Source organism: Eleutherodactylus coqui, chromosome 1 (genome assembly GCF_035609145.1).
Source record: "Eleutherodactylus coqui strain aEleCoq1 chromosome 1, aEleCoq1.hap1, whole genome shotgun sequence".
Taxonomy (NCBI): domain Eukaryota; kingdom Metazoa; phylum Chordata; class Amphibia; order Anura; family Eleutherodactylidae; genus Eleutherodactylus; species Eleutherodactylus coqui.
The window spans coordinates 1,993,520-2,011,045 of NC_089837.1; the positions used below are offsets into that span (position 1 = coordinate 1,993,520).

The following is a 17,526-nucleotide window of genomic DNA, read 5'->3' on the forward strand; positions in this document are numbered from 1 at the left end:
AGAGGGCCGACGGGATGTGTACGTGGCCGCCATGCTGGAGGCGGGGCCACCAGGTAAGAGGAGTGGGAGTATGTAGAGGGCCGGCGGGATGTGTACGGGGCCGCCATGATGGAGGCGGGGTCACCAGGTAAGAGGAGTGGGAGTATGTAGAGGGCCGGCGGGATGTGTACGGGGCTGCCATGCTGGAGGCGGGGCCCCCAGGTAAGAGGAGTGGGAGGATGTAGAGGGATGTGTACGCGGCCGCCATGCTGGAGGCGGGGTCACCAGGTAAGAGGAGTGGGAGGATGTAGAGGGATGTGTACGGGGCCGCCATGCTGGAGGCGGGGTCACCAGGTAAGAGGAGTGGGAGGATGTAGAGGGATGTGTACGGGGCCGCCATGCTGGAGGCGGGGTCACCAGGTAAGAGGAGTGGGAGGATGTAGAGGGATGTGTACGCGGCCGCCATGCTGGAGGCGGGGTCACCAGGTAAGAGGAGTGGGAGGATGTAGAGGGATGTGTAGGGGGCCGCCATGCTGGTGGCGGGGTCACCAGGTAAGAGGAGTGGGAGTATGTAGAGGGATGTGTACGGGGCCGCCATGCTGGAGGCGGGGTCACCAGGTAAGAGGAGTGGGAGTATGTAGAGGGATGTGTAGGGGGCCGCCATGCTGGTGGCGGGGTCACCAGGTAAGAGGAGTGGGAGTATGTAGAGGGATGTGTACGGGGCCGCCATGCTGGAGGCGGGGTCACCAGGTAAGAGGGGTGGGAGTATGTAGAGGGATGTGTACACGGCCGCCATGCTGGAGGCGGGGTCACCAGGTAAGAGGAGTGGGGGTATGTAGAGGGATGTGTACGCGGCCGCCATGCTGGAGGCGGAGTCACCAGGTAAAAGGAGTAGGAGTATGTACAGGGATGCGTACGCGGCCGCCATGCTGGTGGCGGAGTCAGCAGGTAAGAGGAGTGGGAGTATGTAGAGGGCCTGGCGGGATGTGTACGCGGCCGCCATGCTGGAGGCGGGGTCACCAGGTAAGAGGCGGCAGGTATGAGGTTGCCTACGTTCTCCCATCACTGTGTGTCTCCACAGATGGAGCCAGTAGGAGAAACCCACCAGAGAGATGTCTTCATCCTCTGTATTCCCAGGACCGTCTAGAGGAAGATGTCCTGGAGAGCCAGCAGGTAGATGGCGCTGAGCCCTGTAGTACTTCTATATAGGGGGATCGAGCTCTCTGGTCCTCCTCTATATGTAAAGAGTGGAGCTCCATCGTCCTGCTCTATATAGGCGGTTGAGCTCTGTGGACCTACTCTATATAGGGGGTGGACCTATGGACTTTTTCTATGTAGGTGGTGGAGTTATGGTTCTGCTCTATAAAGGGGGTGAAGCTATGGTCCTTCTGTAGATAAGGGGGTGGAGCTCCCTGGTCCTTCTTTATATAGGGGGTGGAACTCTCTGCTTCTGCTTTTTATAGGGGATGGCGCTCTATGCCCCATCTCTATATAGGGGGTGGAGCTCTGTGCCCCTGCTCTATCTAGGGGGTGGAGATATGGTGCTGCTGTATATAGGGGCAGAGCTATCTGTTCCTGCTCTATACAGGAGTTGAAGCGCTTTCCTCCTGCTCTATATATACGGTGAAGCTCTGTAATCCTGCTCTATTTAGGGGGTGGAGCTCTCTGGCCCTGCTCTTTATAGAGTGTGGAGCCATGGTCCTGCTCTATATAGGGGTGGAGCTCTTTCCTCTATATATATATATGGGGCGGAGCTCTGTGGTCCTGCTCTATATAGGGGTTCGAACTCCAGTCCTACTCCATATGGGTGGTGGAGCTCTGTGGTCCTCATCTATATAGGGGGTCAGGTCTTTCCACATGCTCTATATATCGGGTAGAGCTCTGTGGTCCTGCTCTATATAGGGGATAGAGGTCTCTGGTCCTGCTCTATATAAGGGGTGCAGCTATCTGGTCCTGTTCTATAGGGGGTGGAGCACTTTATTCTATTTAGGAGGTGGAGCTTTATGGACTTGCTCTATATAGGGGGTGGAGTTCTGTGGTTCTGCTTTGTAGAGCGAGTAGAGTTTGGCGGTCCTGCTCTGTATATAGGCGGTGGACCTCTCTTGTTCTGCTCTATATAGGGGTGGGGCTATGGACTTGCTCTATATAGAGGGTGGAGCTCTTTGGTCCTACTCTGTTTAGGGGTGGAGCTATGGACTTGCTATATGTAGGAGGTGGAGTTATGGTTCTGCTCTATAGAGGGTGTAGAGCTTTATGCTCTTGCTCTATCTATGGGTGGAGCTCTCTGATCCTGCTTTATATAGGGGTTTGAGCTCCCTGCTCCTCCTCTATATAGGGGATGGAGCTCTTTCCTCTATATAGGGGGTGGAGCTTTCTGGTCCTGCTCTATATAGGGGGTGGAGCTCTCTGGTCTTGCTCTCTATAGGGGGCAGAGCTCTCTGGTCCTGCACTATATAGGGGGTGGAGCTCTTTCCTCCAGCAGTTATAGATTTTGGTTAGATTTCCTGCCTCTCTGCCCTATCGTCCTACTCTATCTCAGGGGGTGGAGCTCTGGTCCTACTCTATATAGGGGGTGGAGCACTGTGGTCCTGCTCTATATAGGGGGTGGAGCACTATGGTCCTGCTCTATATAGGTGGTGGAGCTCTTTCCTCTATATAGGGGTGGAGTTGTGGTTCTGCTCTCTATACGGGGTAGAGCTCTTTCCTCCTGCTTTATGTAGGGGTTGGAGCTCTCTGGTCCTGCTCTATATAGGGGGTGGAGCTCTCTGCTCCTTCTCTATCTAGGGGGTGGAGCTTTCTCTATATTGGTGTTGGAGCTCTCTGGTCCTGCTCTATTTATGGGCGGAGTTCTCTGGTCCTGCTCTATATAGGGGGTGGAGCTCTTTCCTCCTGCTCTATATAGGGGGGGTGGAGCTTTCTGGTGCTGCTCTATATAGGGGGTGGAGCTCTCTGGTCCTGCTCTATATAGGGGGTGGAGCTTTCTGCTTCTGCTCTATATAGGGGGTGGAGCTCTCTGGTCCTGCTCCATATAAGGAGTGGAGCTCTTTCCTCCTGCAGTAATAGAGTTCGGCGGTCGGTTATATTTCCCGCCCCTCTGCCATATTGTACTGAATTCTTCCATATGACACATCAGGGTGAAGATGATATTAAAGTGGAGGTAGAAGAAGAGAGGATGAGGGGCGATCACCCGTGGAAGAGTGAGGTGGAGGAGGACGTTCCCGCAGGTAGGTGATGATGAGCTGGGGGGTCCCTAAGGTTCGGTTGCTCCTTAGCGCTCTAGTAGCCCTTCAGGCGGTGATACACGGTGTTGGGTGCAGGAGGGGCCGGGAATGTATAGAAATCCTCCCGGCTCTTCTGTGTTCATCAGCTAAACTTGCCCTAATGTTTATGAGTGCGTGAAGAGAGCAGAGCGCGTATCGGCCTCCGTGTTTTTGCCCGCCCTGTGTAATGTGTCCTGTGACGGGCGGACATGCCTGGCGCCGTATTGTGCTTGTCCTTTTCACTGACGCACTTACTGTACTGTTTGCGCCCTGCGGTTGCGTACAATTGTGTGAGTCATTACAATTGGTATTTGGGTTCATCGGATGTGATAAACCGCGGCACTAACGGCCGCTTCTGAGAAAACGCAGTTTAACCACTTTAGCGCCACAATCCGGCTGTTATGGGGTCGCCGCTGATGCCTGTCTGTCATCTGCTCAAATCTATTATTCAGCCGCATGGTGTCCGCTGACCGCTCAGGGCCTATCATGCTGAGTGCTGAGCCTCGCTGCCTGTGGTGATAGAAGCCAGGAAAGGGTTAACAGGCCATCCTGCTGCACACACCGATGAGGATGAGCCCCGACTCACAGAGGACTGTGCCGCCGGTCATGTGACACCTCTGCCGGGGGTCCAGTGGGTGGGACTAGTGATGCTGGAGGGCTTCTGGTGTCAGGCGGCCGACATCAAGTACAGAGAGGGGCAGGGGGGCTGTGTACACAACGTCGCCCCTATATACCTATAGTATCCTGTCCCCTACATCCATACTAGTGAGAACAGGACCCCCAACAGACCCCTGCGCCCCCCTGTAACCAACAACACTGATATCACTCCTCTACAAATCAAGAGGTTAAAGGGGTCTCCTGATCACGGACAGCTGATTGAGGGTGGTCCAGGGGGCGGAGCAGATCTCCACCAATCAGCTGTCAGTTCGATCGGTCGCCAGCTTTTCAGAACTGTAAAACCCCTTTGATGCGTAAAATAAATCGGGCTGATTCTAATAAATAAGCTCTTTGTTGGCATTAGCGGGGCTTTGTGATGCAGCTTCACATCCCTAGAGACTAGGAGGTGAAGGACCTCGCAGATATGGTGGAAGGGTCAGCACACGTTTATCTATGTATTCCCGACAAGCAGCCAGTGATGGCATTGATACCGGATATCATCGGTTGGCCGGTGGATGGGCTCCATTCTTATGCACTTTAGGTAGTATGAATCTGGTGTCCAGATGAAGCTTCTCTCCACCTTCCAGAAGCAGTTCTGTGCGGTAGGCTGATCCAACATGAGACGTAATCTCTGTGACTACCGATCATCGGGCTGCCGGGGAGTCTAATGTAGTAATGTTGGTCTTCCAATATGTGAATTGATGCCAATGGCTGGTGTCCATAACGACTATTGTCCCCGCCCTTACCGGTTTCTTTATGACAATATTGGGGTTTTGGCCTGATTGTTTCATAGTATGGGTCTGTAGCTTGGTGACATTATTACTTCGCCTGGTTTTGGATCTACAGAGTGAGGAATGTCTGGATGGACTCGCCCCAACTCTCCAATAGAAGTGGCTCACAGGTTTGGGATCTGTTGGAATGGGATCATCTAAAGAACAAACTCCTGCAGTAGATTGCAGTGGATCGTGAGTGTCGTAGGGGACGGACTGGATATGTTATTGAATCTTTGAAGGGTAAGCTTTCTTGTGAATGTATGTAAATCGATGAAAAGTTGAGAAATATCGGGAGGTTTTGATGGATAGAAAGAGAGGCCTTTGGCCGGAGCCTCCAATTCCTGCATATTGAGATTGAGTTTACATAGATCGTAAACTCTACATTTTTGGCCCACATCGGGACTCGCAGTGGGGGAGAGAGAGGATTTGGGCCTTTTTGTGATGGTTTTTGTCCCTCACTGTCTTGGCTTGGTCTTTTTCGCATGGATCTCATTGTCCAAGTAGATTCTTGCATGAGTTGATGGAATTGTGATATTGGGCTCCGTACTACAGGTAGTGAGGCCCCTTTGTTGGAAGGTGTCGATGTTGACATAAGACTGGCTGCTTGTGTTGGAGATTTGACAATTCCACCGTGGCCTTTGTTTCTCCTTGTTAGGAGAGTGTTTGGAAGTTTTGGCCATGAATATAAAAAAATATTTCAAATATGTAATGCTAACAGTATTGTTTGTTACTAATGTGATGGCTAAAGCATTAGAACATGGAGAGCATGGGACAATCCCAGGGGGAATGGAGGGTATGGACCGAAGTCTGAAAGGAGGAGTAAAAGTAGAAATATTGTCTAGAACCAATGCTGTGGGGGCTCATTTTACCGACCTCGGAGGGATGGAAGGCTGAGTCAACCTTGAGCCGGCTGAACCATGCAGGGATTGAACTCACAACCTTCAGGCCCTGAGTGAGGCCTTAGGACTGCATTCTGCGCCACATGAGATAATGCATTGTTAGGGTTGACAGAATATAGTGGACTGTCTGATAATGATATCTTCGCTGGGTTAGCTGGAATTCTAGGAGTCGCCTGTCTATGTGAAAGAGGTTCGAATTGTGAAAAGGTTCATGGGAAAAGGTTGTGTCTGGGCTCTCTTGGTGCAGATTGAGTCTGATCTGGGTGTTGTTATTAGACGATTGGTTATGGTAAGTGTATTGCCTGACATCTAGGGAAAGATTCCTTAGGGTTCGGTATTCTTGGGGATGAGTTATTGAAGGTGGCTCTATGATGATACTCCCACGGGAAGATCTCTTTCCTATCGTAATCAGAGAGGTCTCGTTTACGTTTATCACATGTGACTGTCTAATGTTTTGGTATATTCCAGGGCATACGTCATGTTTTCTGAAGCACTGGTGGATGCTAGTAGAAGACGTTGGTCTAGAGCCAACCTACCGAGCCATGTCGCTTAGTCATGATTTTGTCTAACATTACATTTGGAAATGCATTCATCATCGGGGACCATTCTGGGGTCTTCAGGAATATTTACCCGAAGACCTCTTGGGGCTATTTTATACCTCTATGTCGCCAACGAGTGTCTGAATATTCCTTCCGTTTGTACGGAATTGTCCGTGGATGTTCACACAGTTAGGGCGGGAGTAGAGGGTTCTCACATCCATTTGTCCGTGTGTAAGGGGGGCTAGTATGTTTTTAAGGGAACTACCTCTACAGAAGACCACATTTGGAATAGTGGGTAACTCGTTGACCAAGAAAGGGTCACTTTTGAGTATCCCTCTGCAATGCTTCTTCAGGATGTTGACTATTGTAGTTGGTGACAAAAGTGAATCTCTTAACCCCTTAGTGACAGCCCCATTGGGAAACTACGTCCTCAGGACGTAGTATTATGCGTCCTCTTAAGATTAATGCCCCTCAGGCTCTGGACGTCACAGCTCCATGCTGTTGGTGCCTGCAGGTAGCCGACAGCATGGAGCTGTCATCCATTGGATAGCGCCGATCGCAATAAAGTAAATAAAACAGTGAAAAATGTTAAAGATTCAGCTGCCCTGATGGATCGGATCCATCAGGGCAGCTGAAAATACTCACCCGGCTTGTTGCAGATGTCCCGCGGTGAATGGGTCTTCCGGGACCCGGAGCTGCTCTTCTGCGCATGCTTGCCAGACGCATGACATCACGCGCATGCGCAGAAGGCCAGGTGCCCCGACAGATTCAAAATCTCCTGGCTCCCGGCTCCTGAAGGTAGCTGGGAACCAGGAGATGTTACCGGGGACCGCGGTGAGCGGTCCCCGGGACCGCGATCGCCGCTATCCATTGGATAGCGGCAATCGCGAAAAAGTTCAAAAAGTTGAAAAAAAAGTACAAGTACAAGTAAAAATACTCCCCTCAGGTCCGCCGATGTCCCCGCTGTTCCGGGACCCGAAGTCCCCGTCTGTGCATGTGCGCCCGATGTCAATCATCGGGCACGTGCACAGAGGGGCTCGAGACCCGGAAATTTAAAATCCCTCTGCTCCTGGCTGCCATGTGTAGCCAGGAGCAGAGAGATTTCACCGGAGACATGATCACTGTTATCCTATGGATAACAGTGATCATGTAAAGTAAAAAAAAGGATAAAAAGTAAAAAAAAAGTTTAAAAAGCTTACGTTTCATCTCCCCCCACGGATCATATCCGTGAGGGAGGATGAAATGACGTACCTAAGGCCCGCGGATTTATTTGCGTACCTTACCCCAGCTTCTGCGCACGCGCCCGTCGCCAAAGTGGCAGACGCATGCGCAAACGCTGTAGATTGCCAGGATAACTTAAAATCTTCCTGCTCCTGGCTACAAAACTGAGCCAAGAGCCCGGAGATTTCACGGGGGGGCCGCGGTGAGCGGTTCCTGGTCACGTGTTCGCCGTTATCCAATGGATAATGGCCATAACGCAAAAGTAAAAAAAACGTGAAACTTCATCTCCCCTCACCGATGCGATCGGTGAGATGAGATGAAACTTTTTACCGGAGGCCTCCGTATTTGCACCCCGACGCGATCTTCCTCTGTGAACTTTCCCGGATTCTGCACATGCGACCGCCGGCAAAACACCGGACACATGCGCAGGAGGCGGGGAGCCCAGGAAATTTAAAATCTCCTTGCCATGTCGCGCGAGAGCCTGGAGCAGTGACCTTGTTGAGCGGTCCCCGGTCACGTGATAAAAAGGTAGCGATCTACCTTAGGCCGGTCTCACATGACCGGATAAGAATTCAGTTGTGCCCTGCAATCCAACGGGTGTTCCCTCCATTACAGGCCTTGCCATGTTTCCTGTAAGTAGATTAGGGCCACAATGGGTATGTTTTTGAAAACGGGACAAATGGAAGGATCCATTTTGGGGTGAACGTCTTCATTCCTATGTACAGTGTACAAAAAAAACAGTTTTTAAATTGACAAAATTGCCAAAAAAATGAAAATCGTAATTTTTTCCTTCTGCTTTGCTTAAATTCATTCAAATACTGTGGGGTAAAAATACGCAGTACACCCCTAGATGAATTTGTTAAAGGGTCTAGTTTTCAAAATGGGGTCATTTGAGGGGGTTCTTTATAGTTTTGGCCGCTCAATGGCTCTATAAGTGGTCAATGGGGCCTGGAATTTATTCCGTTGTACCCTGAAAACCAACGGGTGCTCCTTCCATTATAGGCCTAGCCATGTGTCCTGTAAGTAAATTAGGGCCACAAGGGGCATGGTTCTGAACACGGGACAAACGGGGGTATCCATTTTGGGGTGAAAGTCTTCATTTATATGTGTGCTGTACAAAAAAAACTGTTTTTAAATTGATACAATTGCCAAAAAAATGAAAATTGTAATTTTTTTCCTACTGCTTTGCTTAGATCTATTCAAAAATTGTAGGGTTAAAATACACAGTACACCCCTAGATAAATAAGTTCAGGGGTCTAGTTTTCAAGAGGGAGTCATTTGTGGGGGTCCGCTGTCGTTTTGGCCGCTCAAGAGCTCTACAAGTGGGCAATGGGACCTAAATCACCTTCATGCTAAATTTCTGTTCTGAAAGCCACCGACTACTCCTTTCATTTTGGGCTCCGTTGTGCATCCAGACATAAGATTAGGGCCACAATGGGTATTGTCTCTGAACACGGGACAAACAGGGTTATCTATTTTGGGGTGTAAGTCTTCCTTCATATGTGTGCTGTACAAAAAAAGCTGTTTTTAAAATGACACAATTGCCAAAAGCGAAAATCACAATTTTTTCCTTTTGCTTTGCTTGAATTCATTCAAAAACTGTGGGGTCAAAATCCGCAGTACACCCCTAGATAAATTCGTTAAGGGGTCTAGTTTTCCAAATAGGGTCATTTGTGGGGGTTCTCTTTGGTTTTGGCCGCTCAAGAGCTCTACATGTGTGCTATGGGGCCTAAAACGCTTTCAAGCAAAATTTATGTTCTGAAAGACACCGACTACTCCTTTCAGTTTGGGCCTCGTAGTGCATCCACACATAAGATTAGGGCCACAATGGGTATGTTTCTGAACACGGGACAAACAGAGGTATCTATTTTGGGGTGTCAATCCTCATTTTCATGGGCACTATAGGAAAAAAATGTCTTTAAAATGACATTTGCAAAAATATGAAATTTTATTTTTTCTCTTCTAAATTAAATTAATTCCTGGAAAAAAAACGGTGGGGTCAAAATACTCCTGATCCCCCTCAGTGAATACATTAAGGGGTGTAGTTTTTAAAATGGGGTCACTTGGGGGGGTATCTATTATTCTGACACTCATGAGCCTTTGCAAACTTGGCTTGGTGCAGGAAAACAAAGTGTTCCTCAAAAGTAATGTTAAATTTGTACATCATCTAAATGGTTGAAAAAAAAAAAAAAGGTTTTCAAATGTGCATCCAGAATAAAGTAAATAGATGGAAATATAAATCTTAGCAAAAATTTGTACAGTATGTTTGGACATATTTGAGATATTGCAGTTGAAAATGTGAAAAAAATTACTTTTTTTCAAAATTTTCCCAATATTGGTACTTTTAATAAATATACACAAATTATATCGGTCTCTTTTTACATCCAAAATGAAGTACAACATGTGGCAAAAAAACAATGTCAGAATCTTTTGGATATGCAAAACGTTTACGGAGTTATGCTATGTTAAACGACGCATGTCAGATTTCCAAAATTTGGCTCAGTCACTAAGGGGTTAAAATCGTTAGTTTTTTACCGCAAGGTCACCGGTGGATATATATACATTAGTGTCCGTGCACTTCCTCCGTATCCTTCTGATTTGCCCATAGGAGGTATTTATCTTCCACCCTCTCGCATGACTACTGCTGAAACCTAAATAGCCGTTCATATCCACCGATTTAAAGGGGGTCTTTGTAAGTGAGGGGTCTTCCTCAACATAAAGTTCCAGGTGTAAAAACTAATGTTGGAGGGGCTTATGGTGCTGGTAAACTCAAGCCCTCTATCCAAGGTAGATTTAGGAAACCTTGGGATTCGCAGGCCTGGGACCTTCTCTTTGACCTCTGGGACGTCATCTCAGTTTGTGGTTGGCCCTTCTTTTAGGGCTGATATTGCAGACGCCGGGTGAGTCCCACCACCGTGTTTTATCCTAATCCACGTATACTCTCAGAGCGCTGTCCTTTTAACCATTTTTCCAGTTAATATCATGACCTACATTGCATTTCCCCACAGATTGTACAGATATTCAAAACTGTCATCTGTATGTACGTGCAATCCGCTAGCTTGCAGCGGTCAGTAGGATCTCTGAGGTGAATGCAGTCCACATGATGGCGGTGTGTGCCCAGCTAGGTGTCTGCGCTGACCCCGTCAGTCTGCAGCCTAGCCGACCGCACGTTGGAATCCAGACCAGCCGGCTTGGATCTGTTGTTGGAACGGTTTGTAGCGAGTGAATCTCTGTGGAGGCGGAGTCTCTACTGCAGCGCTCAGCTCCATGTCCGCGCTGGGCGGGCCCACCACCGCTGCTTCATACGCCCAGCACTCAGCAGAACGTGGTTGGCCGTCAGAAACGGGTTATCCCCATAATCAGCTAATTGCTGCTGTTCTTCAGTTTATAGGCTTAAAATTATAGGCTGTTCATGTCTGACAGCGGGCAAACTTACAGAATCAGCAAGGGGTCACATACTTATTTCCTTCACTGTATATCATGTAATTACTAACTGCAAAAAGATTGGGAAATGTAAAGGAAGGACTTCTTGTTTTTCCTGCTGGATCCACTTCTGCCTTTGGCTCAAAAATATGTAATTAAAAACTACATGTGTCTTCACTCTAATAGCAATGTTATAAACTTGTGATTTGGATAAAAAATATCCTGAAATCTATTTTTAATCCTGACAGACAATCCCGGTGCGACCTCTGAGGAAAACCTCATGTTATCGGTAAATTATAAGGTAGAAGATGAAGATATCGGGCAGCGCTCTTCAGGAGAAAAGCTCATTACCATCAATGTACCTCCAGGACTTTACACTACAGATACATCATGTAATCCCCCTAATCATGAGGAACCTTCTACTGACCAATCACAGATGGTTACCACAAGTGCAGAACAGGGCGGTGGGAAAAGAAATCTGTGTGGTAAAAGTATGAAACCGTCTACAAAAAGTTCGGGTTTGTTTACAAACAAAAGAATTCGCTCAGGAGAGAAGCCGTATTCATGTTCAGAATGTGGAAAAGGTTTTACAGATAAATCCACTCTTGTTGTACATGAGAGAAGTCACACAGGAGAGAAACCGTATTCATGTTCAGAATGTGGGAAATGCTTTGCAGGTAAATCATATCTTGCTACACATAAGAGAATTCATACAGGAGAGAAGCCATTTTCATGTTCAGAATGTGGAAGATGCTTTGGAAGTAAAGGAAGTCTTGTTATACATGAGAGAACTCACACAGGAGAGAAGCCGTTTTCCTGCTCAGAATGTGGGAAAGGTTTTACAAATAAATCAGATCTTGTTAAACATAAAAGAAATCACACGGGGGAGAGACCATATACATGCTCAGACTGTGGGAGAGGATTTGTTACTAAAGGCAAACTTACAGATCATGAGAAAACTCACACAGGGGAGAGGTCGTACTCATGTACAGAATGTGGGAGAACTTTTATAAACAAATCAAATCTTAATGCACATCTGAAAAAACACACAGAGGAGGAACAGAAAAAACAAACAGGAGAGAAATCCTATTCATGTACAGAATGTGGAAAATGCTTTTCAAGTAAATCAGATCTTTTTAGACATGAAAGAATTCACACAGAAGAGACACCATTTCCATGTTCAGAATGTGGGAGATGTTTTTTAAACCAATTTGGTCTTGCTACACATCAGAGATGCCACACAACATAGAAGCTGTTTTAATCTTCTTTATGGAAAAAATGTTCTGGAATGAAATCAGATTTTGGAACTTGTCAGAGAATTCACACAGAGAAGAAACCAGATTGTGATTCATAGAAAAAATGTAACCCATCAGTTATTCACAGACAGTGAACAGTCAATAAGAGAGATTATTTCTGGGTGGAGTCAGACTGGATCTGCCAAACACCCAAATTCTATGTACCTGAGGTGACCTGTGAGCGCGATCCATGGAGGAGAAGTATTGTGGATGGAAGAATAGAAGATCCTGGCTTACTTCCAGAGCAGCGACCCTGAATTGTCCCCATGAGCCTTCTTATTACTGTAATGATCACTGAATAAACCCTACTTGTGAAATATAACTTTTATTTTGTACCTTTTTAAATTTATCAAATACACTGAAAATAACCCCCCTCCAACTGATCTAAGTACTGAATTCGGGGGAGATTGCTGCTGGTCCTAGTGACACCCCAGTCCTCTACTGTGGATTTACCATCCCGAAAAGGCCACTTTTCCCACCAGTCTTACATTGGACATCCTTATTTGCCTCTTTAGTATTCCTCATTCAAAAAGGTGGACCTCCTGTTGGGACAGTATACAGGGCAGTATACAGCATGTTATAGATGGACCTCCTGTGGGGACAGTATACAGCATATTATAGATGGGATGGATAGCAGTAGAACAGTGTAGCCGACAATCGGAGGAGGTTCTTACCTGTGGTTGTCCTTTCTTTGGATCCTCGGCAGCACAAGATAGACGGTTTGTTTTTCCTCCCGCTACCACGGACAGAAGAGAAAACGAGCGGTTAAGCAATTAATCAGATTGTCAGGAATGGAAATCCCTCTGGAGGCAGAAACCGTTCCTGATAGGAGCAGCAGTAGAACTTGTGGAGCCTTCAGAGGAAAGGAAGATTACAGGTAACAGTGTGATCACTATAAGGACCGGCAGCACAAGACCTAGGGGATGGGAGAAGCTGCAGTACCAAGCAGTTGCCTGCCAGAGGCGCCATCTCCTAAAGCAGCTACTTCCTGCCTGTAGCGGTTAGTATATATAGAAGGTGAGGCCCAAGTCACCGCTATGTAAATCTCATGAGAGCATGGGTGAAGGGAGTGAGCAGCGCCCTGCTCCCCTCTTATGATCGCAGCTTGGCCAGAGTCAGTTGTTTTGTGGCATTCTAGAAGGAGCTCAGAAGACAAATGTTCAACATTGTTATAAATGATCTGGAGGAGGGAAGTGATGGGAAACGGATTAAATGTGCCAACGACACAAAGCTAGAAGGGATAGCTAACACTAGGGAAGAGAGGGAGGATTCAAAAAGATCTAGAAAAGCTTGTACAGTGGTCGGCGACTAACAGAATGGTAATATCTTTTTTTAATTCAATAACTTTTATTGAGAGTTTCGACATTTTTTTCAAACATAAACTTAGATTTCTAACTCCCCCCCCCCCCCCCCGCTCTCTCACATTCCCAACAGTTAAATCGGCACGTAACGCCATATTCATCAAACACGTTAGAGTGCATACACGGCATCCTAGATGAAGAGGCTTTTTTCTTGGTATTGTTAGTGTGATTCCTTCCATGGAACAAAGGTAGTCGGCCTGTAGAGTTCCATCCAGTAGAGAAGTATAGCCAGTGACCCATATAACATATTTACTATATTATTAAGCTTGCACCTCCACTACCACCCAAAGCAGATCCCCAACTCTCATTCCCAGGCTGGGACATCGCTATAATCTAGTTATTAACAATTAGTGTCCGGTTTGCCACTCCTGGTGTATTCAGCCAATCCCCCATAGCTTGTCATATTTGTGGGCAGCGTTTCTTTTGAGACATATCCCTTTTATCCCGGGGTAAAAGACAATTACCTTTAGTTTTAAATTCTCCGACAGTGGGGGGCACTTCATCCAGCCAATGTTGGGCTATCTGTTTCCTTGCACATAGAGTAAACTCGCCACCGCTATTCGCTCCTCTATCGGCAGATCACTGACATAACCGAGTATGCACACTGGTGGGGAAAGATGCAGATTAACTTTGTATACAGTATTGATTAATGAGTGTACACTAGAGATGAGCGAACACCAAAATGTTCGGGTGTTCGTTATTCGTAACGAACTTCCCGTGATGCTCGAGGGTTCGTTTCGAACAACGAACCCCATTGAAGTCAATGGGCGACCAGAACATTTTTGTATTTCGCCGATGCTCGCTAAGGTTTTCATGTGTGAAAATCTGGGCAATTCAGGAAAGTGATGGGAATGACACAGTGACGGATAGGGCAGGCGAGGGGCTACATGTTGGGCTGCATCTCAAGTTCACAGGTCCCACTATTAAGCCACAATACCGGCAAGAGTGGGCCCCCCCCCTCCCAACAACTTTTACTTCTGAAAAGCCCTCATTAGCATGGCATACCTTAGCTAAGCACCACACTAGCTACAACAAAGCACAATCACTGCCTGCATGACACTCCACTGCCACTTCTCCTGAGTTACATGCTGCCCAACCGCACCCCCTCCCCCCCACAGCGCACACCAAACTGTCCCTGCGCAGCCTTCAGCTGCCCTCATGCCACACCACCCTCATGTCTATTTAGAAGTGCGTCTGCCACGACGAGGGACCGCAGGCACACACTGCACAGGGTTGGCACGGCTAGGTAGCGACCCTCTTTAATAGGGGCGGGGCGATAGCCCACAATGCTGTACAGAAGCAATGAGAAATACAATCCTGTGCCACCGCCATCAGGAGCTGCACACGTGGGCATAGCAATGGGGAACCTATGTGCCACACACTATTCATTCTGTCAAGGTGTCTGCATGCCCCAGTCAGACTGGTTATATGCACCTTAACAGTAACCGCGTTGGTGGTAATGTGGTGGTGACTGCGGACCTAGTACCACGGTTGTATTTTGTTGGTTTTCGGAATGTGGCCAGGATTAAGTGGGCCGTGGCGGGGGGATGGTGGGGGGGCTCTCTTGTAGTGTCGGTAAAGGTGAAATTCTTGGACTGCCGCCAGACGAACCAATGCAAAGGCATTTGCCAACAATGTTTTCCCTGTTGGAGGAGGAGGGGGATGTTTTTGAGGCACTACGTGTCCTCTCCACGTGTCCGTGGTTATATGCACCTTAACAGTAACCGCGTTGGTGGTAATGTGGTGGTGACTGCGGACCTAGTACCACGGTTGTATTTTGTTGGTTTTCGGAATGTGGCCAGGATTAAGTGGGCCGTGGCGGGGGGATGGTGGGGGGGCTCTCTTGTAGTGTCGGTAAAGGTGAAATTCTTGGACTGCCGCCAGACGAACCAATGCAAAGGCATTTGCCAACAATGTTTTCCCTGTTGGAGGAGGAGGGGGATGTTTTTGAGGCACTACGTGTCCTCTCCACGTGTCCGTGGTTATATGCACCTTAACAGTAACCGCGTTGGTGGTAATGTGGTGGTGACTGCGGACCTAGTACCACGGTTGTATTTTGTTGGTTTTCGGAATGTGGCCAGGATTAAGTGGGCCGTGGCGGGGGGATGGTGGGGGGGCTCTCTTGTAGTGTCGGTAAAGGTGAAATTCTTGGACTGCCGCCAGACGAACCAATGCAAAGGCATTTGCCAACAATGTTTTCCCTGTTGGAGGAGGAGGGGGATGTTTTTGAGGCACTACGTGTCCTCTCCACGTGTCCGTGGTTATATGCACCTTAACAGTAACCGCGTTGGTGGTAATGTGGTGGTGACTGCGGACCTAGTACCACGGTTGTATTTTGTTGGTTTTCGGAATGTGGCCAGGATTAAGTGGGCCGTGGCGGGGGGATGGTGGGGGGGCTCTCTTGTAGTGTCGGTAAAGGTGAAATTCTTGGACTGCCGCCAGACGAACCAATGCAAAGGCATTTGCCAACAATGTTTTCCCTGTTGGAGGAGGAGGGGGATGTTTTTGAGGCACTACGTGTCCTCTCCACGTGTCCGTTCCATGTAAGCAATAGTAGCACTCAAGACAGGCCCCAGTAACAATTCTGAAGCAGCAGTATAGCGGGAGCGCAGTCTTCGTTCCATGTAAGCAATAGTAGCACTCAAGACAGGCCCCAGTAACAATTCTGAAGCAGCAGTATAGCGGGAGCGCAGTCTTCGTTCCATGTAAGCAATAGTAGCACTCAAGACAGGCCCCAGTAACAATTCTGAAGCAGCAGTATAGCGGGAGCGCAGTCTTCGTTCCATTTCAGTAGCCTTAGTATAGCCAAGGCACAAGTGACATTTATGTAGCTAAACTGTAGGCCAACCCCACACACCTTTCTGTACCATGAGTGCAGGCGAAGAACATAGAAATTACTATGATTACACTGTAGGTGAGGGCCCCAAAAAATTGGTGTACCAACAGTACTAATGTACCTCAGTAAAAATTGGCCATGCCCAACCAAGATGGCAGGTGAATCGCTTTGGTTAATGTGGCTTAAGTGGTAACTAGGCCTGGAGGCAGCCCAGTGTAACGAAAAATTGGTTCAAGTTAAAGTTCCAACGCTTTTAAGCTAATTGAAACTTATAAAAATTGTTCTGAAAAATTATTTGAGTGAGCCTTGTGGCCCTAAGAAAAATTGCCCGTTCAGCGTGATTACGTGAGGTTTCAGGAGGAGGAGCAGGAGGAATATTATACACAGATTGATGAAGCACAAATGTCCCCGTTTTGGATGGTGAGAGAGAACGTAGCTTCCATCCGCGGGTGCAGCCTACGTATTGCTTACGTATCGCTGCTGTCCGCTGGTGGAGAACAGAAGTCTGGGGAAATCCAGCCTTTGTTCATCTTGATGAGTGTTAGCCTGTCGGCACTGTCGGTTGACAAGCGGCTACGCTTATCTGTGATGATTCCCCCAGCCGCACTAAACACCCTCTCCGACAACACGCTAGCCGCAGGACAAGCAAGCACCTCAAGGGCATACAGGGCTAGTTCAGGCCACGTGTCCAGCTTCGACACCCAGTAGTTGTAGGGGGCAGAGGCGTCACCAAGGATGGTCGTGCGATCCGCTACGTACTCCCTCACCATCCTTTTGCAGTGCTCCCGCCGACTCAGCCGTGACTGGGGAGCGGTGACACAGTCTTGGTGGGGAGCCATAAAGCTGGCCAGGCCCTTAAAGACTGTTGCACTGCCTGGGATGTACATGCTGCTCGATCTCCGCACATCCCCTGCAACATGGCCCTCGGAACTGCGCCTTCTGCCACTAGCGCTGTCGGCTGGGAATTTTACCATCAGCTTGTCCGCAAGGGTCCTGTGGTATAGCAACACTCTCGAACCCCTTTCCTCTTCGGGAATCAGAGTGGGCAGGTTCTCCTTATACCGTGGATCGAGCAGTGTGTACACCCAGTAATCCGTAGTGGCCAGAATGCGTGCAACGCGAGGGTCACGAGAAAGGCATCCTAACATGAAGTCAGCCATGTGTGCCAGGGTACCTGTACGCAACACATGGCTGTCTTCACTAGGAAGATCACTTTCAGGATCCTCCTCCTCCTCCTCCTCCTCAGGCCATACACGCTGAAAGGATGACAGGCAATCAGCCGG

The 17,526-nt window shown here is 48.2% G+C and overlaps 3 protein-coding genes across 7 annotated transcripts in view; 2 read left to right on the forward strand and 1 right to left on the reverse strand.

Annotated features, from left to right (window-relative positions):
• LOC136617429 (zinc finger protein 300-like) overlaps nt 1-17,526 on the forward strand; it is a 1,148,901-nt gene that overhangs the window by 1,050,652 nt on the left and 80,723 nt on the right. The gene's annotated exons all lie outside the window — the stretch shown is intronic.
• The window catches only part of LOC136617486 (zinc finger protein 84-like), a 522,213-nt gene that overhangs the window by 188,906 nt on the left and 315,781 nt on the right, over nt 1-17,526 (reverse strand). The gene's annotated exons all lie outside the window — the stretch shown is intronic.
• On the forward strand, nt 29-12,347 carry LOC136617243 (zinc finger protein 614-like). Of its 2 annotated transcripts, none has more exons than XM_066594242.1 (3): nt 29-1,152; nt 3,113-3,203; nt 11,000-12,347. In XM_066594242.1, exons 1-3 carry the CDS (start codon nt 163-165, stop codon nt 11,998-12,000), a joined length of 2,082 nt encoding a protein of 693 aa, XP_066450339.1. In that variant the 5' UTR covers nt 29-162; the 3' UTR covers nt 12,001-12,347. The 2 variants fall into 2 exon arrangements, with proteins under 2 accessions (XP_066450339.1, XP_066450340.1); XM_066594243.1 differs by lacking the exon at nt 29-1,152 and adding an exon at nt 4,743-4,909.

What these genes read in the sequence shown, in the direction of transcription:
- LOC136617243 (XM_066594242.1), top strand. Translation starts at nt 163, where the DNA reads ATGTGTACGGGGCTGCCATGCTGGAGGCGGGGCCCCCAGGTAAGAGGA. An exon ending in ATGTCCTGGAGAGCCAGCAG is followed by an intron (nt 1,153 to 3,112) that starts GTAGATGGCGCT and finishes ATGACACATCAG; the next exon opens with GGTGAAGATGATATTAAAGT. An exon ending in GGAGGAGGACGTTCCCGCAG is followed by an intron (nt 3,204 to 10,999) that starts GTAGGTGATGAT and finishes TAATCCTGACAG; the next exon opens with ACAATCCCGGTGCGACCTCT.